Source organism: Schistocerca piceifrons, chromosome 3 (genome assembly GCF_021461385.2).
Source record: "Schistocerca piceifrons isolate TAMUIC-IGC-003096 chromosome 3, iqSchPice1.1, whole genome shotgun sequence".
Taxonomy (NCBI): domain Eukaryota; kingdom Metazoa; phylum Arthropoda; class Insecta; order Orthoptera; family Acrididae; genus Schistocerca; species Schistocerca piceifrons.
This window is the reverse complement of record NC_060140.1, coordinates 958808191-958833194: the sequence shown is the minus strand read 5'-3', so window position 1 is coordinate 958833194 and position 25004 is coordinate 958808191. Positions and strand designations below refer to the sequence as shown.

At 38.4% G+C, this 25004-nt stretch overlaps 1 protein-coding gene across 1 annotated transcript in view; it reads right to left on the bottom strand.

Moving 5' to 3' along the window:
• The window catches only part of LOC124789394 (lysosomal alpha-glucosidase-like), a 127853-nt gene that overhangs the window by 35567 nt on the left and 67282 nt on the right, over nt 1–25004 (bottom strand). Inside the window, exons 12-13 of the mRNA XM_047256730.1 lie at nt 19839–19990; nt 16892–17040 (exon numbers count right to left, since the gene is read on the bottom strand). Of these exons, the coding sequence (XP_047112686.1) occupies nt 16892–17040; nt 19839–19990 (301 nt within the window). The remainder of the gene's footprint in view (nt 1–16891; nt 17041–19838; nt 19991–25004) is intronic.

Below are 25004 nucleotides of genomic sequence, written 5' to 3'. Positions count from 1 at the left end.
ACCTCCTGACCCCACCGACACCCCGCACCCCTACCTTCTACCTAAAATCCACAAACCCAATCATCCCGGCCGCCCCATTGTAGTTGGTTACCAAGCCCCCACAGAACGTATCTCTGCCTACGTAGATAAACATCTTCAACCCATTACATGCAGTCTCCCATCCTTCATCAAAGACACCAACCACTTTCTCGAACGCCTGGAATCCTTACCAAATCTGTTACCCCCGGAAACCATCCTTGTAACCATTGATGCCACTTCCTTATACACAAATATTCCGCACGTCCAGGGCCTCGCTGCGATGGAGCATTTCCTTTCACGCCGATCACCTGCCACCCTACCTAAAACCTCTTTCCTCATCACCTTAGCCAGCTTCATCCTGACCCACAACTTCTTCACTTTTGAAGGCCAGACATACCAACAATTAAAGGGAACAGCCATGGGTACCAGGATGGCCCCCTCGTACGCCAACCCATTCATGGGTCGCTTAGACGAAGCCTTCTTGGTTACCCAGGCCTGCCAACCCAAAGTTTGGTACAGATTTATTGATGACATCTTCATGATCTGGACTCACAGTGAAGAACAGAATTTCCTCTCCAACCTCAACTCCTTTGGTTCCATCAGATTCACCTGGTCCTACTCCAAATCCCATGCCACTTTCCTTGACGTTGACCTCCACCTGTCCAGTGGCCAGCTTCACATGTCCGTCCACATCAAACCCACCAACAAGCAGCAGTACCTCCATTATGACAGCTGCCACCCATTCCACATCAAACGGTCCCTTCCCTACAGCCTGGGTCTTCGTGGCAAACGAATCTGCTCCAGTCCGGAATCCCTGAACCATTACACCAACAACCTGACAACAGCTTTCGCAACTACCCTCCCGACCTGGTACAGAAGCAAATAACCAGAGCCACTTCCTCATCCCCTCAAACCCAGAATCCCCCACAGAAGAACCACAAAAGTGCCCCACTTGTGACAGGATACTTTCCGGGACAGGACCAGACTCTGAATGTGGCTCTCCAGCAGGGATACGACTTCCTCAAATCCTGCCCTGAAATGAGATCCATCCTTCATGAAATCCTCCCCACTCCGCCAAGAGTGTCTTTCCGCCGTCCACCTAACCTTCGTAACCTGTTAGTTCATCCCTATGAAATCCCCAAACCACCTTCCCTAACCTCTGGCTCCTATCCTTGTAACCGCCCCTGGTGTAAAACCTGTCCCATGCACCCTCCCACCACCACCTACTCCAGTCCTGTAGCCCGGAAGGTGTACACGATCAAAGGCAGAGCCACGTGTGAAAGCACCCACGTGATTTACCAACTGACCTGCCTACACTGTGAAGCTTTCTATGTGGGAATGACCAGCAACAAACTGTCCATACGCATGAATGGACACAGGCAGACAGTGTTTGTTGGTAATGAGGATCACCCTGTGGCTAAACATGTTTTGGTGCACAGCCAGCACATCTTGGCACAGTGTTACACCGTCCGGGTTATCTGGATACTTCCCACCAACACCAACCTATCTGAACTCCGGAGATGGTAACTTGCTCTTCAATATATCCTCTCTTCCCGTTACCCACCAGGCCTCCGCTAATTTCAAGTTGCCGGCACTCATACCTCTCCTGTCACTCAACATCATCTTTGCCTCTGCACTTCCGCCTCGACTGACATCTCTGCCCAAACTCTTTGTCTTTAAATATGTCTGCTCGTGTCTGTATATGTGTGAATGGATATGTGTGTGTGTGCGCGAGTGTATACCCGTCCTTTTTTCCCCCTAAGGTAAGTCTTTCCGCTCCCGGGATTGGAATGACTCCTTCCCTCTTTCCTGACGAAGCAACCGTTTGTTGCGAAAGCTAGAATTTTGTGTGTATGTTTGTGTTTGTTTGTGTGTCTATCGACCTGCCAGTGCTTTCGTTCGGTAAGTCACATCATCTTTGTTTTTAGATATATTTTTCCCACGTGTAATGTTTCCCTCCATTATATTGTAACCATATATTAATATTAAATTGAACTGGAATTACTTCATTTTCTTGCTCAAAGTTATTACACAAAATTGGCCTTGTGCTCTTGACATGTGGCAAGATAGGAAGTAATTCCTTGTCAATAGTTGTTATTATACATATGCTCAAAATAAACATGCCCTCTTGTTAACAATTCACATTCAGTCATGGGAAAACATCATTTACTTAAAATTTGAAAATGCTTTTAAAATGGTTACTCTTCTACTCTATGAATTTTTATGCTCATGAAATCACATCAAATTCGGTTAGAACTACTGTAATATCGATTGTTTCAATACTCAAGTGTATGTTTCCCCACAGAGAGATACTCAACTGCACTGTTGAGAAGAGAGTGTTATGGTACAACTTGACTAAGAGAAGGGATTGATTGGTAGGAAATATCCCGAGGTATCATCGAGGAATAACGAGTCTGTTTATGAAGGGAATTATGGAGAGTAAATATTGTAGAGGGAGACCAAAGCTTGAATAATGTAAGCAGTTTCAAATGAATTTAGGCTGCATTAGTTATGCAGAGGTGAAGAGACTTGCACAGGACAGACTAGAATGGAGAGCTGCATTAAACCAGTCTTCAGACTAAAGTCTACAGCACCATTGTTTTCTTTCAGCTTGTTTACAGATTTATAGTTATTTTTACTCACTTTTATCTTTTAAATAACTCCACAGATAAAAATCGCAAGCAGACAAATCGAGCAAGCTACGTTCCCCCAAAGCTTTGCTCGTAGTGCATTCTTTTGGGAAGGCTTCACAAATACAAGACAGTGACTGACAAGATATGTGGCATGTAGTTTCACTTTGCTTTCATGTTCATTTAACTGAGGATATTAATTTGAAGATATTAGAATGTATTGGCAGTGGTTTCAAAGAACATTGTACTGATGATTTGACAACCAGAACTGCACACCAAACTTCAACTGCCCAAGAGCAGAGTTGACCGTCAAGGGGTGTAACACACACTGCTATGCACAACAAGCTCGATTTCAATGGCTGCTTTACAATGCAAGACATCTGGCTCCTTCCCCCCACACCAGCTTTTCTGAACAACCTAGATGTAAGTTACCTTTACAACATGTCCTTTGTTCCCATGGGAATGATCCTAGGTTGATAATATCTTATCTAAATGGAATCTATCGACACCATCTTTTCGCAAGAATATTCCAGTGCCAATTTTGGCGTATTTGCACAATTCTCAGTTTTTACAGGGGAGCCTGGTATTTTAATATACTTTTCAGCTGTCACAACTTTGCTTTATGTTTGAAGCTAATGGGGACATTTTGTATACTCACACTGCCACAAAATGAAAAGTTCAGAAAATTAACATCCTGATACTACTTGTAATTTAAATAAAAATAAATAAAATCACAACTTTTGAGCACTAAAATAATTTTGCATCACATATTGATGCACAAGTTCTATTTTTATTGTATGCAATAAATAACACAGTATATACCTCTATATTTACAATGAGATCAAAATTACACTGTTATACATTAACATCTTTGGTCACGTGGTTGTGCCAAGACAGACAAATATACTGTTCTAAATCAGTCATGGTATGCTGTTTGATATAACTGTTGGAGGTTTGAGTGCAATATATGTAAACCTTTCTTTGTGACAGGAAACAGGTAAGTCACAAGGGTTTTTGATGAAACATTGTAATAAATCAAAAAATCAAAATAAAAGAGTTTATTTCAGTCTGAACCTGAATAACGGAAATCTGGGATGAATTATTACAGCCCCTAAATGACTGTTGCAAGTGAAAGATAAGTAATCCAGAATATTATAGTATAACACACTTACAGTGGAATTTAAATAATATACAATATTAATCTTGATTCACTACGATTGCATGGTAATATTCTTTTTGATTATTTGCTTCCACACCATGTGAGGGTGTTCTACAGTAATTCCTTTCGCTTAAATCTCCACTAAACCTCTGCCCCACACCCACCTCAACCTGCCCCAGGAGCATAACTTTACTCACACTGCACTCATGCCCTCTACCCAATAGTCTCCCCTTCCTCTGTTCTGTTGCCTCTTCCCAATCCACGCCTCCAGGTCACTGCATACTGCATGAACTCATTGGTGCAAGTGCTGGTGTATCGCATTCCTATCACTTCCACCTACATTCCTATTCTGTGCATCTGTTGCTCCCCCTACCATATTCCTTTGCATGAACTCATTGGCGCAAGTGCTGGTGTATCGCATTCCTATCACTTCCACCTACATTCCTATTCTGTGCATCTGTTGCTCCCCCTACCATATTCCTTTACCACACACCTGCATCAGCAACCCTTCCCCAACACCATCTGGGTGTGTGTTTCCTCCCTATAATTTGTCCGAAAGCTAGCAACATTTTCAGACTCATTTATGTGCCTGTTGTATGTGATTTGTTACCTTTATTCCTAAACTATTTACATTTATGAAATAGGATAGATTGCTAGTCACCACACAGGAGAGGTATTGAGAGGTAGATAGATACATTGAAAGAAGACATTGGAAATTATAAGCTATTGGACAAAGTTGTTCTTCAGATGTAGAAAACACACACACACACACACACACACACACACACACACACACACATATTCATACATGCAAAACTACAGTAATACTGTACTTAAGACCATGGTCTAAGCGTAGGATCTTTGACTATGACACCAGAGATGCTGAGTTAATCCCAACCCCTGCCAAGATTTTGAATAAAAATCATCAGTTATGGCAAACACCTGCAGTACAAGGAGTCACCGTCATTCTGCCAACAGTCTTGTCAAAAAAGGATAGAGAAATGGATAGAGGTTAAGGACATCCTCTTGCCCTCAGGGTGGTAAACTGTCTTTAAAGGTGGAAGAATCAGTAACAATCAGCAACATGAGGACACAAGAGGCAATGGAAACAAATTCATTGACAAAAGAAAATGTGTATCTGTAGGACATGCAGACTTCAGAAAACAAGCCCAAGGTGACCATTTACTTTGCAAAGAATTCATTATGTCTCCTGTTTGGATCTATGGGTTGGACTGCCCTGGGTGGTGTTGAGGAGGATGGATAACCTTAATGCTCTACAAAATCAGATGTTGGAAAGTTAGGTCTCTGAATATTGCAAGGAAATTGGAGAATCTGAAAAAGAGAGTTGAAGAGATAGGCTAGACTCTGGAGGAACTAGTGGAATGAAGTTGAAAGATAGCAATGTCTTGTCAGACTATTAAAGGATAATAATAATAGCATCTGTGAATGTAACAATTTTTCACCATAACGTAGGAGGACTTACAAACAAAGTTAACAAAATTTCTGTTCTTTTAGATGACCCACAAGAGATAAAGGATGCTGATGTTCTATGCTTTAGTGAACACCTCATGAGAGATGTCGAAATGTTACAGCTCAGTGGTTACTGCCTTGTAGCACCTTACTGCAGGTCTATCATGAAGAATGGTGGAGTAGTAATACACTTAAAAAATAACATATAATATACCACACTAGATTTAAAGAGTCACTGTATTGAACAAGGTATTGAAATATGTGGTGTAGAAATTACTATAAGTGACTGTACAGTTGTAGTGTTAGCACTATACAGAGCTCCCTCAGGGAACACTAATGTGTTCCTGAGGCACTTAGATTCTGTCTTATCCCAAGTTTACTCAAAATCTAAGGATTTAATAATTACAGGTGATTTCGATGTAGATTTCCTAAATGAAAGCAATGCTAAAGCAGATTTAGAACATCTAGTTGATTCTTCTAATCTGATGACAGTAGTAAATTCTCCAACTAGAGTTACAGAGAACTGCCAAAGTCTGATTGACAATATATTTATAGATAAGACAAGAGTCAACAATATCGGTGTACGTCCAATTCTTGGCCTTTCTGATCATGGAGGTCAGCTGTTTACTTTCACTGACATCAATCTGTGCAACAGTTCTGAGAATTCTTGGAAATCTTTTAGGATAATAAATGATGAAACCATCAAAAATTTCAACAAAAGCCTGTGTGTAGATTGGAGTCCAGTTTTCAATGAAGCAGATGTGAACAAAAAGTATAATACATTTCTAAATGAATTTATGTCCATTGTTGAAGCCACTTTTCCTAAACAAAATAAAAAATATATAATTAGAAACAGTCATGTAACTATCAATAAGTCATGGATCACTGCAGGGATAAAAACATCCTGCAGAACAAAGAGGGTGCTATACAATTCCCTCAGAACTTGTAATGATCCACAAAAACGTCAGCACTACAAACTTTACTGCAGCATCCTAAAGAAGGTAATAAATACGTCAAAAAATATGTGCATTAAGTCTGAAATTGAAAGTGAGAAAACAAAATAAAAACAATTTGGAATGTAGTAAAGCGGGAAACTGGCAAAAAAAAAAAACAGGGGACAGGACACCCATAGAACTTAAACAAGGTATCAATATTGTAAAAAAACCTGAAATGGTTGCAGAGATCTTCAACAGGCACTTTTTGTCAGCAGCAGAGAAGACAGGCTGTAAAGGTTCTGGAGATGAGTCATTGGCTCTTCTACAGAAAGCTATCAGTAATAGACCGTCACAGGTATCCTTATCTCATGTTACAGTAAAAAGAGATTGAAAGAATTATTACCCCATTAAAAAATAAAAAATCTGTCGGTGTGGACAATATATCCTGTAAAATATTGAAATGTTGCTATAAATATATAAGTCAAGTCTTATGCAACATATTCAATGCTTCGCTACAAGAAGGAATTGCCCCTGACAGGCTAAAACTAGCTGTAGTGATACCACTCTTTAAAAAAGGTGAGAAAGACAATGTTACAAATTATCGCCCAATCTCCCTTTTAACTATCTTTTCAAAAATTCTTGAAAAACGGATTCACAGGTTGATTGTCAATCCTCTCAGCTTCTACAATATTCTTAGTACAGAACAAGCAATATTCTCTTTCACTAATCAAATACTGGAAGCCATGAACAAAAAGATGTCTCCAGTAGGTATTTTTTGTGACCTCTCTAAAGCCTTTGATTGTGTAGAATATTATGGTTTGGGTGGTACCATTGGTTTGTGGATCAGAGCATACCTAAAGGACCAAAAGCAGACTGTAATGCTGAATGGCACATCCGGAGAACCTGCCTCATCTGAGTGGGGCACAGTAAGTTGTGGTGTGCCACAAGTCTCTGTTTTGGGTCCATTGCTGTTTCTCATCTTCATTAATGATCTCCCACTTTATTCTGATACAAAGAATAAATTTATTCTTTTTGCAGATGACACTACAATTCTAATTGATGATTTTACAAACAACAATCTTGGACAAACTACAAACGAAGTTTTCAATTATATAGTAAATTGGTTTTATTCAAATGGTCTCTCACTCAATACAGATAAAACCCTTTATATGAGATTCCATACTCCGCAAAGAAATCTGGAAGAAATTAACATTAAGTGTAGAGATCAAGCAATACAAAAAGTTGAGGTTACAAAATACTTGGGTGCTTACATAGACAGCAAATGTAATTGGTCGACACACACTCTTCATCTTTACCAAACACTTAGCTCAGCAATATTTGCACTACGGGTTATTGCTTCAGTGGCTGACGTAGATACCATTAAGGCTTCTTACTTCGGCTATTTTCATTCATTAATGGCATATGCTATTATATTCTGGGGGAACCAACCTCTCGCAAAAAAAAAAAAGAGCCATCAGAATAATGAGTGGTGTCCATCACAGACACTCTTGTAGATGCTTGTTTCGAAATATGGGGATCCTTACCACCGCTTCACAGTATATCTTTTCTTTGTTGACCTTTGTCTGTAATAACCATTCTATCTACAAAGATAACAGCCAATTTCATAACTATAACACAAGGACCAAAAACAGTCTGCACATTGAATTGAAAAGTCTCACTATGGTTCAAAAAGGAGCTTACTACTCCAGTATTAAGCTGTTTAATGCTCTCCCACCACACATCAAATGCCTTAACAATAGATTGCCAGCATTCAAACAAACTCTCATGGAGTACCTGATAGAGAAATCTTTTTATACAATTGATGAATATGTGAAAGAAAATGCATATAATCACTAAACTTGCAAGTGTTGTATAAATAGTATAATTAATTTTGTTTTGAATAGGCATATGAAAATTGTTTATTGGTATTTCTGTATTTCCCTTGGAATAGTTACCTAAAACTCCCTCTGAAACCCTCAACAACCTCTGGTTCTTTTAACTTACTAGGGCCTAGTCTCCTTAATTTCCTACCTATGTGCAGTCTCTTGAGTTCAGCACCATAAGATTAAATCTCTATAATTTCTCTGTCTTTTTTCAACGTATATCTTGACTTGTTCCACATCTCTGAATGTTCTCCTTCTTGATGGGCTCTATGGAACACAATGAATAACTAAATAAATAAATAAATTTGCAATATAACTTCTCCAATAAGGAAATACTGTTTTTGTATCGTTGCTGTCTTTTATCCCAACACCACTTGCCTTATTTAAGATATGCTTTCACGTCTTGATTAACATGCATTATTTCTTGTGCTGCATTAGCAATATGTAGGCTGATCAGGGCAATAATTTAATTAGAGACAAACTTTGCAACGCAGGCGATAGGACAGCTCTTAGCACTTGATCGAAGCATTATGCAACACATGTAACTCAAATTATTTTGTGTCAGATATCTGTGAGTAAGTCTGAGTTTGGAGCAAATAAAAATATGTCTTATTCTTTTGATTTTGTTCATATATCACGTTCATCCCCCCGCCATGAACCATGGACCTTGCTGTTGGTGGGGAGAGTCAGACAGACATGTGGTTCCTGAAGGGGGCAGAAGTTGTCTTGCTGCACTGGTACTGCGAACAGCTGTAAGTAAGGGGAAACTATAGTCGTAGTTTCTCTCCAGAGCATGTAACTCTTCTGTATGGTTAAATGATGATGGTACTCTCTTGAGTAAAATATTATGTAGGTAAAATAGTCCCCTACACAGATCTCTGGGCAGGGTCTACTCAGGAGGATGTCATCATCAGGAGAAGCAAAACTGGTGTTCTACAGATTGGAGTGTGGAATGTCAGATCCCTTAATCGGGCAATAGAAAATTTAAAACGGGGAATGGGTAGGTTAAAGTTACATATAGTGGGAATTAGTGAAGTTTGGTCAGGTGAATAAATGGTCATAAATACAAAATCAAATAGGGTAATGAAGGAGTAGCTTTAATAATGAATAACAAAATAAGAATGTGGATAAAATTGGTTGTAGTGATTCCTCTCTTTAAAAAGGTGATAAAAATAATGCTACAAACTATCACCCTATATCCCTATTAACTACCTTCTCGACAATTCTTGAAAAACTCATCCGCAGGAGGATTGTAGACCATCTCAACTTCCACAGTATCTTAAGCAAAAATCAGTTTGGTTTTCGTGCTGCTCTTTGAATGGGGCACGATAACGTGTGGTGTGCCTCAAGGCTCTGTTTTGGGCCCACTGCTATTCCTCATCTTCATTAATGATCTTTCTCTTTCAGAAACCAAGTTTTGGAAGCCATTAACAAAGAAATGTCTCCAGTGGGTATTTTTTGTGATCTTACGAAAGTCTTTGACTGTGTAAACCACCAAATTCTTTTGAAAATGGCAGAATACTGTGCTGTTGGCTTGCGGCTACAATCATATCTAAAGGATCGGAAGCAGACTGTAATGCTAAATGGCTCTTCTGGAGAACCTGCCTCGTCTGAATGGGGCACGATAACGTGTGGTGTGCCTCAAGGCTCTGTTTTGGGCCCACTGCTATTCCTCATCTTCATTAATGATCTTCCTCTTTGTCCTGAGACAAACAGCAAATTTACCCTGTTTGCTGATGATACCATAATTCTAATTGATGATTTGATAGATCACAATCTTGAACAAACTACAAATACTGTTTTTAATGACATCTTAAATTGGTTCTCCTCAAATGGTCTCTCACTCAATGCAAATAAAACTCATTACATGAGGTTCCATACATCACAAAGTAATCTCGACGAAATTAACATAAAATGTAGAGATCAAACAATACAGAAAGTTGAAGATGCAAAATTCCTGGGTGCTTATATAGACAGCAAATGTAATTGGTCAGTTCACATTCTTCATCTATGTAGAAAACTTAGCTCAGCAACATTTGCATTACAGGTAATTTCTTCAGTGGCTGAAGTTGATGCCATTAAGGTTGCCTACTTTGGCTACTTCCACTCATTGACGTCATATGCTATCATATTCTGGGGGAACCAACCACTTGCAGAGAAAAAGTTCTCACCGTCCAAAAAAAAAGCAATCAGAATAATGTGTGGGGTCCATCAAAGACACTCTTGCAGGCACTTGTTTCGAAAGATAGGTATCCTAACAACTGCCTCACAGTATATTTTTTCCTTGCTGACCTTTGTGTGCAAAAATTATTCTATCTACCAAGACAACACCAGAAACAAAAACAATCTACATGTCGAAATGAAACGCCTCACCCTGGTACAAAAAGGAGTTTACTACTCCAGCATTAATCTGTTCATTGCTCTCCCACTACATATCAAATGTGTTCATACAGAACTACCAAAATTTACACAAGTTCTCTCAAAGATTACCTGACAGAGAAATCCTTTGATACTGTGGATGAATATTTGAAAGAAGATGTATACCATTACTAAACTTATTGTGTCTAGAACTGGCTCAATTGATCTTATTGAGCATTTGAGCATTATCACACTTTTTGTGACAACAGATTGGCTGTACCTGTATTTACTCTTGTAGGCCTAATATCTGATTTAACTTTGTGCTCTTATTTATAACCTTTATTTGAAACTCCTTTTTCTGTTAAATGGTTGTTATGTTATCTAAACTGAAAGAACCAGAGATTGTACAGAGTTTCAGGGAGAGCATAAGGGAACAATTGACAGGAATCGGGGAAAGAAATACAGTAGAAGAAGAATGGGTAGCTTTGAGAATAAAATAGTGAAGGCAGCAGAGGATCAAGTAAGTAAAAAGACGAGGGCTAGTAGAAATCCTTGGGTAACAGAAGAGATACTGAATTTAATTGACGAAAGGAGAAAATACAAAAATGCAGCAAGTGAAGCGGGCAAAAACGAATACAAACGTCTCAAAAATGAGATCGACAGGAAGTGCAAAACGGCTAAGCAGGGATGGCTAGAGGACAAATGTAAGGATGTAGAGGCTTATCTCACTAGGGGTAAGATAGATACTGCCTACAGGAAAATTAAAGAGGCCTCTGGAGAAAAGAGAACCACTTGTATGAATATCAAGACCTCAGATGGAAACCCAGTTCTAAGCAAAGAAGGGAAAGCAGAAAGGTGGAAGGAGTATATAGAGGGTCTATACAGGGGCGATGTTCTTGAGGACAATATTATGGAAATGGAAGACCTAAGTCGAAACAAGGCCCCGGGAGTCGACAACATTCCATTAGAACTACTGACAGCCTTGAGAGAGCCAGTCCTGACAAAACCCTACCATCTCATGAGCAAGATGTATGAGACAGGCGAAATTCCCTCAGACTTTAAGAAGAATATAGTAATTCCAATCCCCAAGAAAGCAGGTGTTGACAGATGTGAAAAATTACCGAACTATCAGTTTAATAAGTCACAGCTGCAAAATACTAATGCCAATTCTTTACAGAGGAATGGAAAAAACTGGTAGAAGCCGACCTCGGGGAAGATCAGTTTGGATTCTGTAGAAATGTTGGAACACGTGAGGCAATACTGACCCTACGACTTATCTTAGAAGAAAGATTAAGGAAAGGCAAACCTACGTTTCTTGCATTTGTAGACTTAGAGAAAGCTTTTGACAAAGTTGACAGGAATACTCTCTTTCAAATTCTGAAGGTGGCAGGGGTAAAATACAGGGAGCGAAAGGATGTTTACAATTTGTACAGAAAGCAAATGGCAGTTATAAGAGTCAAGGGACACGAAAGGGAAGCAGTGGTTGGGAAGGGAGTGAGACAGGGTTGTAGCCTCTCCCCGATGCTATTCAATCTGTATATTGAGCAAGCAATAAAGGAAACAAAAGAAAAGTTTGTAGTAGGTATTAAAATCCATGGAGAAGAAATAAAAACTTTGAGGTTCGCCGATGACATTGTAATTCTGTCAGAGACAGCAATGGACTTGGAATAGCAGTTGAACGGAATGGACAGTGTCTTGAAAGGAGGATATAAGATGAACATCAACAAAAGCAAAACAAGGATAATGGAATGTAGTCAAATTAAGTCAGGTGATGCTGACGGAATTAGATTAGGAAATGAGACACTTGAAGTAGTAAAGGAGTTTTGCTTTTTGGGGAGCAAAATAACTGATGATGGTCGAAGTAGAGAGGATATAAAATGTAGGCTGGCAATGGCAAGGAAAGCGTTTCTGAAGAAGAGAAATTTATTAACATCGAGTATAGATTTAAGTGTCAGGAAGTCATTTCTGAAAGTATTTGTATGGAGTGTAGCCATGTATGGAAGTGAAACATGGACAATAAATAGTTTAGACAAGAAGAGAATAGAAACTTTCAAAAAAGGGTGCTTCAGAAGAATGCTGATGATTAAATGGGTAGATCACATAACTAATGAGGAGGTATTGAATAGAATTGGGCAGAAGAGGAGTTTGTGGCACAACTTGACTATAAGAAGGGATCGGTTGGTAGGACATGTTCTGAGGCACCGAGGGATCTCCAATTTAGTACTGGAGGGCAGCGCGGAGGGTAAAAATCGTAGAGGGAGACCAAGAGATGAATACACCAAGCAGATTCAGAAGGACATAGGCTGCAGTAGGTACTGGGAGATGAAGCAGTTTGCACAGGGTAGAGTAGCATGGAGAGCTGCATCAAACCAGTCTCAGGACTGAAGACCACAACAACAACATGTTATCTAGCTGACATTGTATCTATTACTGTACTTATAGTATGTCTTACTTAAACTTGGCATTGAATTGCCCTTGTATTTATTGTAAGTTTAAATTGAAACGTGTGCAATTTGATACTTTCCATATCCTTGTGATTGAATCACTAACTGGATCCACAGAACATGAAATAAATAAATAAGCTACTGTGAACAGCATAGTGAATGCATTATTGTAGCAAAGATGGAGATGAAGCCACCACAGTAGTAGAAGTTTATATGCAACTAGCTCCACAGATGATGAAAAGATTGAAGAAAAATTATGATGAGATAAAAGAAATTATTCAGATAGTTAAGGGCAATGAAAATTTAATACTGATGGGGGACGAGAACTCTACAGTAACAAAAGGAACAGAAGGAAAAATTGTAGCTGAATATGTACTGGGCAACAGGAATGAACGAGGTAGAGTTCTGCGAGAACTTTATTTAATCCACAAATATGAAAAGTCAGTAGTCAACTACACAAGAAAACTTTTATTTGGTTTACTGACTTCGTAAGTTTATACTGTCATCTTCAGAAGTGAGGTATGCTCAAGTCATTGGTAAGCCATTGTCAAAATAAGAATCAGACAGTAGTGCCCTTTGCTACAGAGTCAAAAAACACAATAACATCTCTAAAAAACAGATTTTAAATTGTAAGACATTTAAAGGGACAGATGTGGACTTAGACCACAATATATTGGTTATGAACTGTAGAGTAAAACTGAAGAAATTACAAAAAGGTAGGAAATTAAGGAGATGGGACCTGGATAAACTGAAAGAACCAGAGCTTGTTGAGAGTTTTAAAGGGAGTATTAGGCAACAATTGACAAGAACAGGGGAAAAGAATACAGTAGAGGATGAATGGGTAGCTTTCAGAAATGAAATAGTGAAGGCAGCAGAGATTGAATATGTAAGAAGGCAAGGCCTAGAAAAAATCTTTGGATAAAACAGGGGATATTGCATTTAACTGATGAATGGAGAAAATATAAAAATGCAGTAAATGGAGCAGATGAAAGGGAATATAAACGTATAAAAAAATGAAATTGACAGGAAGTGCAAAGTGGTTTAGCAGGAATGGCTAGAGGACAAATGTTAAGATTTAGGAGCATTTATCACAAGGGGCAAGATAGATACCACCTACAGGCAAATTAAAGAGGGCTTTGCAGAAAATATAAACAGCTGTATCAATATCAAGAGCTGATATAAGAAACCAGTCCTAAGCAAGGAAGGGAAAACTGAAAGGTGGAAAGAGTACACAGATAGTCTATATACAAGGGAGATGTACTTCAGGGCAGTGTTACAGAAATGGAAGAGGACGTAGATGAAGATGAGACAGGAGATACAATACTGTGAGAAGAATCTGACAGAGCACTGAAAGACCTAAGTCAAACTAAGGCTCCGGGAGTAAACTACATCCCATCGTAATGTGGGAGAGCCAAAAAGACTCTTCCATCCGATATGCAAGATATACGAGACAGGCGACATACGCTCAGACTTCAGGGTGAATATAGTAACTTCACATCCAAATAAAGTAGGTGCTGACAGGTGTGAATATTAATGAACTATCAAACAACGGAAAATCCAGGATGGAATGTAACAATATTAGAGAAGGAAAGTTGCTACTCACCTACAGCAGAGATGCTGAGTCGAGATAGGTAAAAAAAAAAAAAGGGCATTACCTACAAACAAATCCGGGGTAGGGCTATGGGCACCCGCATGGCAATACCCTATGCCAACCTATTCATGGGCCATGTAGAGGAATCCTTCCTAAAAACCCAGAATCCTAAACCCCTCACCTTATTTCAGATTCACTGATGACATCAATGTTATCTGGATTGAAGGTGAGGACACCCTATCCACATTCCTCCAGCTTTTGATTATGTTAACTGTATAACGGTACAGCCTACCCCAGGAGTCAAATGAAATGTCCGACACCACCTTTTTTTAAAATTATGCACATATAATAAATTAAATAACTAATCAAAAGTAATTGAAGTAATAAATCCTTATAAATAAATAACTAGAGATTGCTGAGATGTTAGCATGAAAAATCAATGCTTCTAATTAACAAAATTTCAATCTAAAAATCCAGTAATCTTAGACCTCACTATCTTGAGAAACAGCTTAAAAGTTATTACCAAGCAATGTAGTTTCATTTGTTATTTATTTTTATGTCTTCCTCTATAATTAATATTCCTTGTAATAACATTTCTAATTAACTCTCCAATTGTTCAAATACAGTTTTCCATTTTCAGAATTTGTGGCATTATTTGTGTACATTCTATTTATATAATCAGGCAAAGCACGAGCTCTGTACTACTATTACATGTTAGTAACCAAATCTAAACTGTAATTAATTATGTAACTAAAATAATACAAGATACATTACTGTAATTAAAGTTCAGAATGATTTTCTTGTGGAAAACTAAAGATATTACTCTAAAAGATTGTCATTGAATATTGTATTTTATACCTTATTCAGCTGTAACATCAGTTTCTTTATGTTTTGTAAATTTTAATTGTAACATCAAAATTGTATAAAAGTAATAATGCTTTATTTTGGAAGTTATTGTTAAAATTCTGTATAAAGCAATGGAATGATGCTGTGATGAGTCAGTTTTGAAGTTACTTTTGGAAATCAAAGAGATCAGTGAAGTCAGTCAGTGTTTTGTTTGCATGACGAGTGTGCAGTTTGGATGTCAATTAATGTGAATAAATTTTTTGAAGCGTTAAAATTTCGCATTCATTCATCAATGGACCAGGCAGAAGAAACTTAAGTTAAGTAACATTCAACATGAATCGTTGCAACTGGAATACTATCTTTGAAATTCCAAAGTTAGCAGAGGTAAAATACAAGGAGTGAAAGGCTATTTACAACTTGTACAGAAACTAAATGGCAAAGAGTTGAGGGGCATGAAAGGCAAACGGGAGTTGTAGCTTATTGTTGATGTTATTCAGTTTGCACATTGAGCAACAAGAGAAGAAAACCAAAGAAAAATTTGGAGTACGAATTAAAGTCCAGAGAGAAGAAATAAAAATTTCAAGTTTTGCCAATGACATTGTAATTCTCCCAGAGACAGCAAAAGTCTTGTAAGAGCAGTTGAATGGAATTGACAGTGTCTTGAAAGGAGGACATAAGATGAACATCAACAAAAGTGAAACAAGAATAATAGAACGTAGTCAAATTAAATAGATGATGCTGAGGGAATTAGATTAAGGAAAACAAGAAACTTAAAGTAGTAGATGAGTTTTCTATTTGGGCAGCAAAATAACTGATTATGACCAAAGTAGAGAGGATATAAAATGTAGACTGGCAATGGCCAGAAAAAGAGTTTCTGAAGAAGAGAAGTTTGTTAACACTGAATACAGATTTAAGTGTCAGGAAATCTTTCCTGAAAATTTTGTATGGAGTGTAGCCATGTGTGGAAGTGAAACATGGATGATCAAGAGTGTAGACAAGACGAGACTAGAAGCTTTTGAAATATGGTGCTACAGAAAAATGCTGAAGATTAGATAGGTAGATCACACAACTAATGAGGAGGTACAAAATAGACATAGAGAGCTGCATCAAACCAGTCTTCAGACTGAACGAAGACCAAAACAACAATGTCACACTTATCTAAATTCAACACTGAAAATGTTATTCACTGGAAAGTTTGTAAATGTGATCAAGAAATACGTATCTTCTTAAAATTTGTTTCTGTAAACAAAACTAAAATGAAAAACATAGTGCACCTGATACAGAACGTACCTGTCTACATTGAATGGTTTGTGGGTTTGGATGAGTTGAAGGGAAATGTAAGACTAGGCATGTGTACTATGTGGCATTTCTGCTCCCCAACTCCATGAGCTCCTACAGAAGAGTAATTCTACATGGTGGAAAGTAGTTCTAAAATAGTTCTGAAATGAGTATAGAAATAAAATTTTATATTTTAAAGCCAGTCTTAAAAACAAAAAAAAAAAAAAAAAAAAAAAAAAAAAGAAATTTAATATAGTGCATAAAAATGCGACAACTTACTCAAAGAATAAAGGCCGTGCAACAGTGTCACCAAAGGCATGAGCTCTCCAGAAGAGAGTGTACAGGTAGGGGAGCAGGCGGTACCGCGTGAGAAGTGCCTTGCGGGCCGACTCCACAACTGCAGGGCCCAGCGACACGGGGTCTTGTGGCTGTGAGATGTTTGACATCGTATGAATATGGGAATCATTTTAAGTTGCACATTCTCTTTACAGTGTTTAACTCATATAGGCGTTGAGTAAAAATCAGTTATCCCTTAGAAAACATATACAAATGAAAGACGCCTCATGCTTTAATATATAACTTCATAATAGCATTAGCAGTCTCACATAAATGCTGTGTTTATTATTCTAGTGGAGTATTTCTAAGGGTGTGGAACAAGAAAGGATGATTATCCATCACAATAACTGAGCAGAAATACATTGGCACTCATTTTGCAATCAACATAATGAGAGATACTTCTGAGTGTATTGGTTTTGCATGGTTTAATTGCTTGAGACAAATGCCAGGAGAGCTTCATTGAAAAGGATATGCTTTCCTTCCTAATACTTTTACAATCCGAGTTTGTGCTTTGTCTCTAATTATGTCATCATAAACTCTAATTGTCCTACCTTTCCTAAGTGCATATCAATACATTACTTTACTTTTAAATGTGTTATTGATCCGGAAATAATTGTATATTGAATGAAACACACTGTGTAAAATTCCTTGTCATCCAGTTGGATAACAAGTTAAAACAGAGTCAACATATAGATAACCAAGAACTTCAGTTTCAGAATATCAGGGCCTTAGATGTATCTCTCATTATATTGACCTAAGGACATGAGCGTTCGGTTAATTTGCACTACATTTGCAATCAGAGGGCAGGAATGATTCTCAAGATGCAAAAGAAACAAAGTTTATTTCTTGAAAATAAACACAAGCTCTTCATGGTGGTGATGAACCGCACTGAAGGCTTAAAAAAGAAACAATAATTGGGCTGAAGGCCGAATTACAATAACAAATAATTTCTGGCTAAATGTCCAGACATCAAAATAATTCTTGGAAGATGACTAATTCTAATAAGAGAAACAGTTAACACATCAACTAATTAGTTATGGCAGAAGGCCAGAATTGAAAAGTACTTGAACCAGTTGAAATTAGGCTGATGGCTATCAATGTCCTCCCTCATAATAGCAAGTAGGTCAATTTCTGTTTCTGGAGTTGAACACCAATCACAGATAATCAAGATCTACAATCGGTGAGAAGAATTAGAGTTCAGTGTAACTAGTAACCAGTATTAATTACAAGTGCAAACTGTTGATTCAGGGTCATAGGCCACTCATCGACTTGGTAATGGTCCAGACCCTTATGGTTCTACCGAGATTACATTCAGTGGTGCAGCTGGCTGTGGATTGTGACATGTCTCCCTGGCTGGATCGTAGTAAACCCCTGAATGTGGAAGAGCTGCTGTTCTCTGTGCCTGGCCCTGCAGGTTACTCAGTGAAGACTGCCTTCTGTGGCCTGTGTGCAGCCTTAAATGGGCTGCAAGCAGCTGAATACTTCGTGCACTGTTTTCAGTCACATGGCTATGTGTAATGAACTAGCTTGTGAGCATCACAACCTGTAGTGGCGTATCTGATGCCTCCTAGTGGCAGCTGGATTGCCCTGGTTTCTGTTTGATGGCCAACAGGTTGGTTCCTACTCGGTCCGGGATCAGTCTGATGGATCTGTCGTGCAGGTTGCTTGCGTGTGCAGGCACTTGGTCGAGATGTATTAATCTGCATATTTTCACTCCCTGTTGTCGTACAGAATTACCTTCTGGGGCAATGCAAATAAAATTGTTCAGTAGAAGTGAACTGTACGAATTCTGTGTAATGCAGATATTTGTACATCTCGCAGAAGCCTTTTTGAAGAGCTTCCAATTCTTACACTCACTTCATGATATATTTACATGTTAATAGTATCTATTGCTGATGATAAAAATCAGTTAAAGCTGAACTGTGATTTACACTGTAAATATACAAAAGCCATTGCCTCTTTATATAGGATTCAGAACTGATATTTAACAGGGTCCTGTCCAACACAAAGCAAGAAATTGGGAGCCTCTATCAATTCAAAAGAAAGTTAAAAATACATCTCATTCGTCACACTTTGTACTGATTATTACAATACCTGGATTTGAGGACTGAAAAGTTCTGTTAGCTGCATAACAAGCAGTAATGTACTGTAAATAGGACTTAGTGTCTACAAACATAGGTACATATTTTCTTTGAGAAACTCCATTGCAATCAAGTACATATTAAACTACTAACAACAGATAAACAGCAGCTTTTTTCAGAGTAGCAGTTTCCTTTCTGATTTACTCAATTACATTTAGACGGCATCAGCATAAGCAGTATTAAGCAGTAGAGTGATAGCTTATTGTTAATACAGCACTACAATGCACATCTGTTAATGGTCACTTCTTTGATGTTTTCAATTAATCTCGAGGCTGCAGATGCACACAGTATATTGCAGCGGGCACTCTTTACTGGTGTCATGCCCTGCAAGCATTTGCAGCCTCATGACTGATAAAAAATGCCAGAGAAGTAACCATTAAAAGCTGTCCATTGCAATGAAAATCATGTGCCACAGGGTTAAGTTTCTATGATTTCCTTGTCCTTTGTTGACGTATACCTTGACTCGTTTCACATCCCTGAAAATTTTTGTTCCCAATGAGATCTATAGCACATGGTGAACGAATGACACATTGGTAGAAATGAGACCCATTTTCAGACAACATTATTAATCAATTAAACACTATTACTCAATTAAACACAAGTTTATCACCACAGCCATTTGAACTATAACAGTTCATCATGTTAAGATTTATGGTTTCAACTGATACCTATACTTCTTATCGTACAGACAGCAAAGACAAAAATAGGGAATGGAGAGGCAGTTGGTGTTACCTCAGCTGAATACTCACTATTCCATCATCTGTGTTGTGATTCCTGCTGAAAGGATAGAAAGCTCCAAGTTGAGACCACCTCTGGCAGAGGGACACTGTGGTATTTCCATTGAATCCACAGATATCAGAACCCATGAGTGGTATACCAAATAAACTGAAACTAAGTAACTCTGCAAAGGAAATAACCCACAATAAACACAGTGCAAAGTTACTCACAAATTTACCTGTGTGTGTGTGTGTGTGTGTGTGTGTGTGTGTGTGTGTGTGTGTGTGTGTGTGTGGACAGAGAGAGAGAGAGAGAGAGAGAGAGAGAGAGAGAGAGAGAGAGAGAGAGAGTAAGAGAGAGAGAGAACTTACATTAGGGAAAGAGCCATAGCTCGAAGACTACTAAGTGTCAATGAATCACACATTAATTACTTGTAGAGGGTGACCCAAAAGTCCATTAACATTTGAAACTGCACTAATTCATGGTATAATGGAGGAAGAGTGGTAAAACTTGAAACACACATCTGAAATGACAAGGGCTTTTTTATTGAAAGCAAAAACAAGTGTAAAAACCAGTGAACAGATGGCACTGAACAGCAACACATCAGTGATGCTCCATGAGAATTGTGTATAAAATGAGCTACAGTGAGAGAGGGAATCACATCTCCAGGCCTCAATTTGTGTGATTATTGGTTGTGAGGTTGCCTGAAGTCGCATGTCTACTAAGATCGCCCGACATCATTAGGGATGCTAAAAGGCAACATCCGGCACAAACTTCTCAGCAGACCTATTGATATGCTATACAGTGCTGTTCACAGTATAGTCCCTCGACTTGCTGTGCTGGTACTGCGAACGGCTGAAAGCAAGGGGAAACTACAGCCGTAATTTTTCCCGAGGGCATGCAGCTTTACTGTATGATTAAATGATGATGGCGTCCTCTTGGGTAAAATATTCCGGAGGTAAAATAGTCCCCCATTCGGATCTCCGGGCGGGGACTACTCAAGAGGATGTCGTTATCAGGAGAAAGAAAACTGGCGTTCTACGGATCGGAGCGTGGAATGTCAGATCCCTTAATCGGGCAGGTAGGTTAGAAAATTTAAAAAGGGAAATGGATAGGTTGAAGTTAGATATAGTGGGAATTAGTGAAGTTCGGTGGCAGGAGGAACAAGACTTCTGGCCAGGTGACTACAGGGTTATAAACACAAAATCAAATAGGGGTAATGCAGGAGTAGGTTTAATAATGAATAGGAAAATAGGAATGCGGGTAAGCTACTACAAACAGCATAGTGAACGCATTATTGTGGCCAAGATAGATACTACAGTAGTACAAGTTTATATGCCAACTAGCTCTGCAGATGACGAAGAAATTGAAGAAATGTATGATGAAATAAAAGAAATTATTCAGATTGTGAAGGGAGACAAAAATTTAATAGTCATGGGTGACTGGAATTTGAGTGTAGGAAAAGGGAGAGAAGGAAACATAGTAGGTGAATATGGATTGGGGGACAGAAATGAAAGAGGAAGCCGCCTGGTCGAATTTTGCACAGAGCACAACATAATCATAACTAACACTTGGTTTAAGAATCATGAAAGAAGGTTGTATACATGGAAGAACCCTGGAGATACTAAAAGGTGTCAGATAGATTATATAATGGTAAGACAGAGATTTAGGAACCAGGTTTTAAATTGTAAGACATTTCCAGGGGCAGATGTGGACTCTGACCACAATCTATTGGTTATGACCTGTAGATTAAAACTGAAGAAACTGCAAAAGGGTGGGAATTTAAGGAGATGGGACCTGGATAAACTAAAAGAACCAGAGGTTGTACAGAGATTCAGGGAGAGCGGAACAATTGACAGGAATCGGGGAAAGAAATACAGTAGAAGAAGAATGGGTAGCTTTGAGGGATGAACTAGTGAAGGCAGCAGAGGATCAAGTAGGTAAAAAGACGAGGGCTAGTAGAAATCCTTGGGTAACAGAAGAAATATTGAATTTAATTGATGAAAGGAGAAAATATAAAAATGCAGTAAGTGAAACAGGCAAAAAGGAATACAAACGTCTCAAAAATGAGATCGACAGGAAGTGCAAAATGGCTAAGCAGGGATGGCTAGAGGACAAATGTAAGGATGTAGAGGCCTATCTCACTAGGGGTAAGATAGATACCGCCTACAGGAAAATTAAAGAGACCTTTGGAGATAAGAGAATGACTTGTATGAATATCAAGAGCTCAGATGGAAACCCAGTTCTAAGCAAAGAAGGGAAAGCAGAAAGGTGGAAGGAGTATATAGAGGGTCTATACAGGGGCGATGTTCTTGAGGACAATATTATGGAAATGGAAGAGGATGTAGATGAAGATGAAATGGGAGATATGATACTGCGTGAAGAGTTTGACAGAGCACTGAAAGACCTGAGTCGAAACAAGGCCCCCGGAGTAGATAATATTCCATTGGAACTACTGACGGCCGTGGGAGAGCCAGTCCTGACAAAACTCTACCATCTGGTGAGCAAGATGTATGAAACAGGCGAAATACCCTCAGACTTCAAGAAGAATATAATAATTCCAATCCCAAAGACAGCAGGTGTTGACAGATGTGAAAATTACCGAACTATCAGCTTAATAAGTCACAGCTGCAAAATACTAACACGAATTCTTTACAGACGAATGGAAAAACTAGTAGAAGCCAACCTTGGGGAAGATCAGTTTGGATTCCATAGAAACACTGGAACACGTGAGGCAATACTGACCTTACGACTTATCTTAGAAGAAAGATTAAGGAAAGGCAAACCTACGTTTCTAGCATTTGTAGACTTAGAGAAAGCTTTTGACAATGTTGACTGGAATACTCTCTTTCAAATTCTAAAGGTGGCAGGGGTAAAATACAGGGAGCGAAAGGCTATTTACAATTTGTACAGAAACCAGATGGCAGTTATAAGAGTCGAGGGACATGAAAGGGAAGCAGTGGTTGGGATGGGAGTGAGACAGGGTTGCAGCCTCTCCCCGATGTTGTTCAATCTGTATATTGAGCAAGCAGTAAAGGAAACAAAAGAAAAATTCGGAGTAGGTATTAAAATTCATGGAGAAGAAATAAAAACTTTGAGGTTCGCCGATGACATTGTAATTCTGTCAGAGACAGCAAAGGACTTGGAAGAGCAGTTGAATGGAATGGACAGTGTCTTGAAAGGAGGATATAAGATGAACATCAACAAAAGCAAAATAAGGATAATGGAATGTAGTCTAATTAAGTCGGGTGATGCTGAGGGAATTAGATTAGGAAATGAGGCACTTACAGTAGTAAAGGAGTTTTGCTATTTGGGGAGCAAAATAACTGATGATGGTCGAAGTAGAGAGGATATAAAATGTAGGCTGGCAATGGCAAGGAAAGCGTTTCTGAAGAAGAGAAATTTGTTAACATCCAGTATTGATTTAAGTGTCAGGAAGTCATTTCTGAAAGTATTTGTATGGAGTGTAGCCATGTATGGAAGTGAAACATGGACGATAAATAGTTTGGACAAGAAGAGAATAGAAGCTTTCGAAATGTGGTGCTACAGAAGAATGCTGAAGATTAGATGGGTAGATCACATAACTAATGAGGAAGTATTGAATAGGATTGGGGAGAAGAGAAGTTTGTGGCACAACTTGACCAGAAGAAGGGATCGGTTGGTAGGACATGTTCTGAGGCATCAAGGGATCACCAATTTAGTATTGGAGGGCAGCGTGGAGGGTAAAAATCGTAGAGGGAGACCAAGAGATGAATACACTAAGCAGATTCAGAAGGATGTAGGTTGCAGTAGGTACTGGGAGATGAAAAAGCTTGCACAGGATAGAGTAGCATGGAGAGCTGCATCAAACCAGTCTCAGGACTGAAGACCACAACAACAACAACGCTCAACATCTGTTACGAAGAACATAGTCTTTGTTAAAAATCAATTGTGAAGCTGATTATTGCTTTTATATCATATGGGAAGTGCAATCTGTTGGTCACTTTGTGCACTTTTTTGGTTTCAATAAAACTCCATGTCATTTCAAGCATGTGTGTCAATTTTTACCACTCTACCTATATTATTCTATGAAGTATAGAATTTTCAAATGGTAATGGACTTTTAGGTCATCCTGTACATCAATGCTTTTCCATGTTTTTATTTATACATCGCATCCTCGATTTCCTGTTATTGATTACTAGTTGAGATACCACCTTGAAGGACAGTAGACTGTGTTCTAATGATTAACTGACATTAGATGTCATGGAATATCAAACTAGCCATATGACTGGATGCAGCACTTCTAAATGAGCATGTGTCGTATTCCTGAAGCATGAAGGCATGACTATTGCATGAAAACATTCCCCACTTGGGCGTGTTTCACTTCTTGGAATGCAAAAAAAAATTCAATCTCTTCAAAGAATTTTCTTTTCTCACAACTATCAATAATTTGAAGGCAACAATAAACATTCTTTCATCAGATATTAAATATGGCACATAGTATTTAAATATATTGTTTTTTTGGAGTTTGTGTGTAAAAATAAAAGAGCTGGAGGACATAGTACTTTGCAAGTGATCAATCCACTGTCATTAAACATTGAAAAAAATCACTTGTGCACCTGAGAACCTGCAAAAGTACATACGTGTAAAATATGAGGACAGTTGGAAGGAGCATACAATGGGGCCATTGAATTACCTATAAATCTTGGTTTGCAATAAAAACATTTATAGATATACATTATATAAAAATAAAAAATAGCTAGAGCACATTGCTTCCCTTCATTCTATAATGTCATGCATCATCATATTTTGAGATAACTCATCAAGACAGGTCTAGTAGTACACAATACAAATTAAAGTGAGTATACTAAGTATTCTGTCTGAGTACATTTATTCCTTGGTGAAATTTGTCATAATCAAAACATCTCTGTTGAAACCAACTGATGGAGTCAACATCAGGAGTAAAAGTGACCTTCACAAGGGCTGAAAGTCCCTCACTTTGTTCCAGATGTGTGACCATTCATCAGAAACACACATTTTCAATTGCTTACCAACAACCATAAAGGGGTCTGCTGCTAACAAAATACAACTGGTGAAGAGTCAAGGATTTATTGTTGACCAACTCGTTCTACTCCATTGATGAATAACTTAAGAGAACCAATTGACGTGATTATTACAAATTATATGTGTAGCGTGGATGCAATATAATACCTGACTTC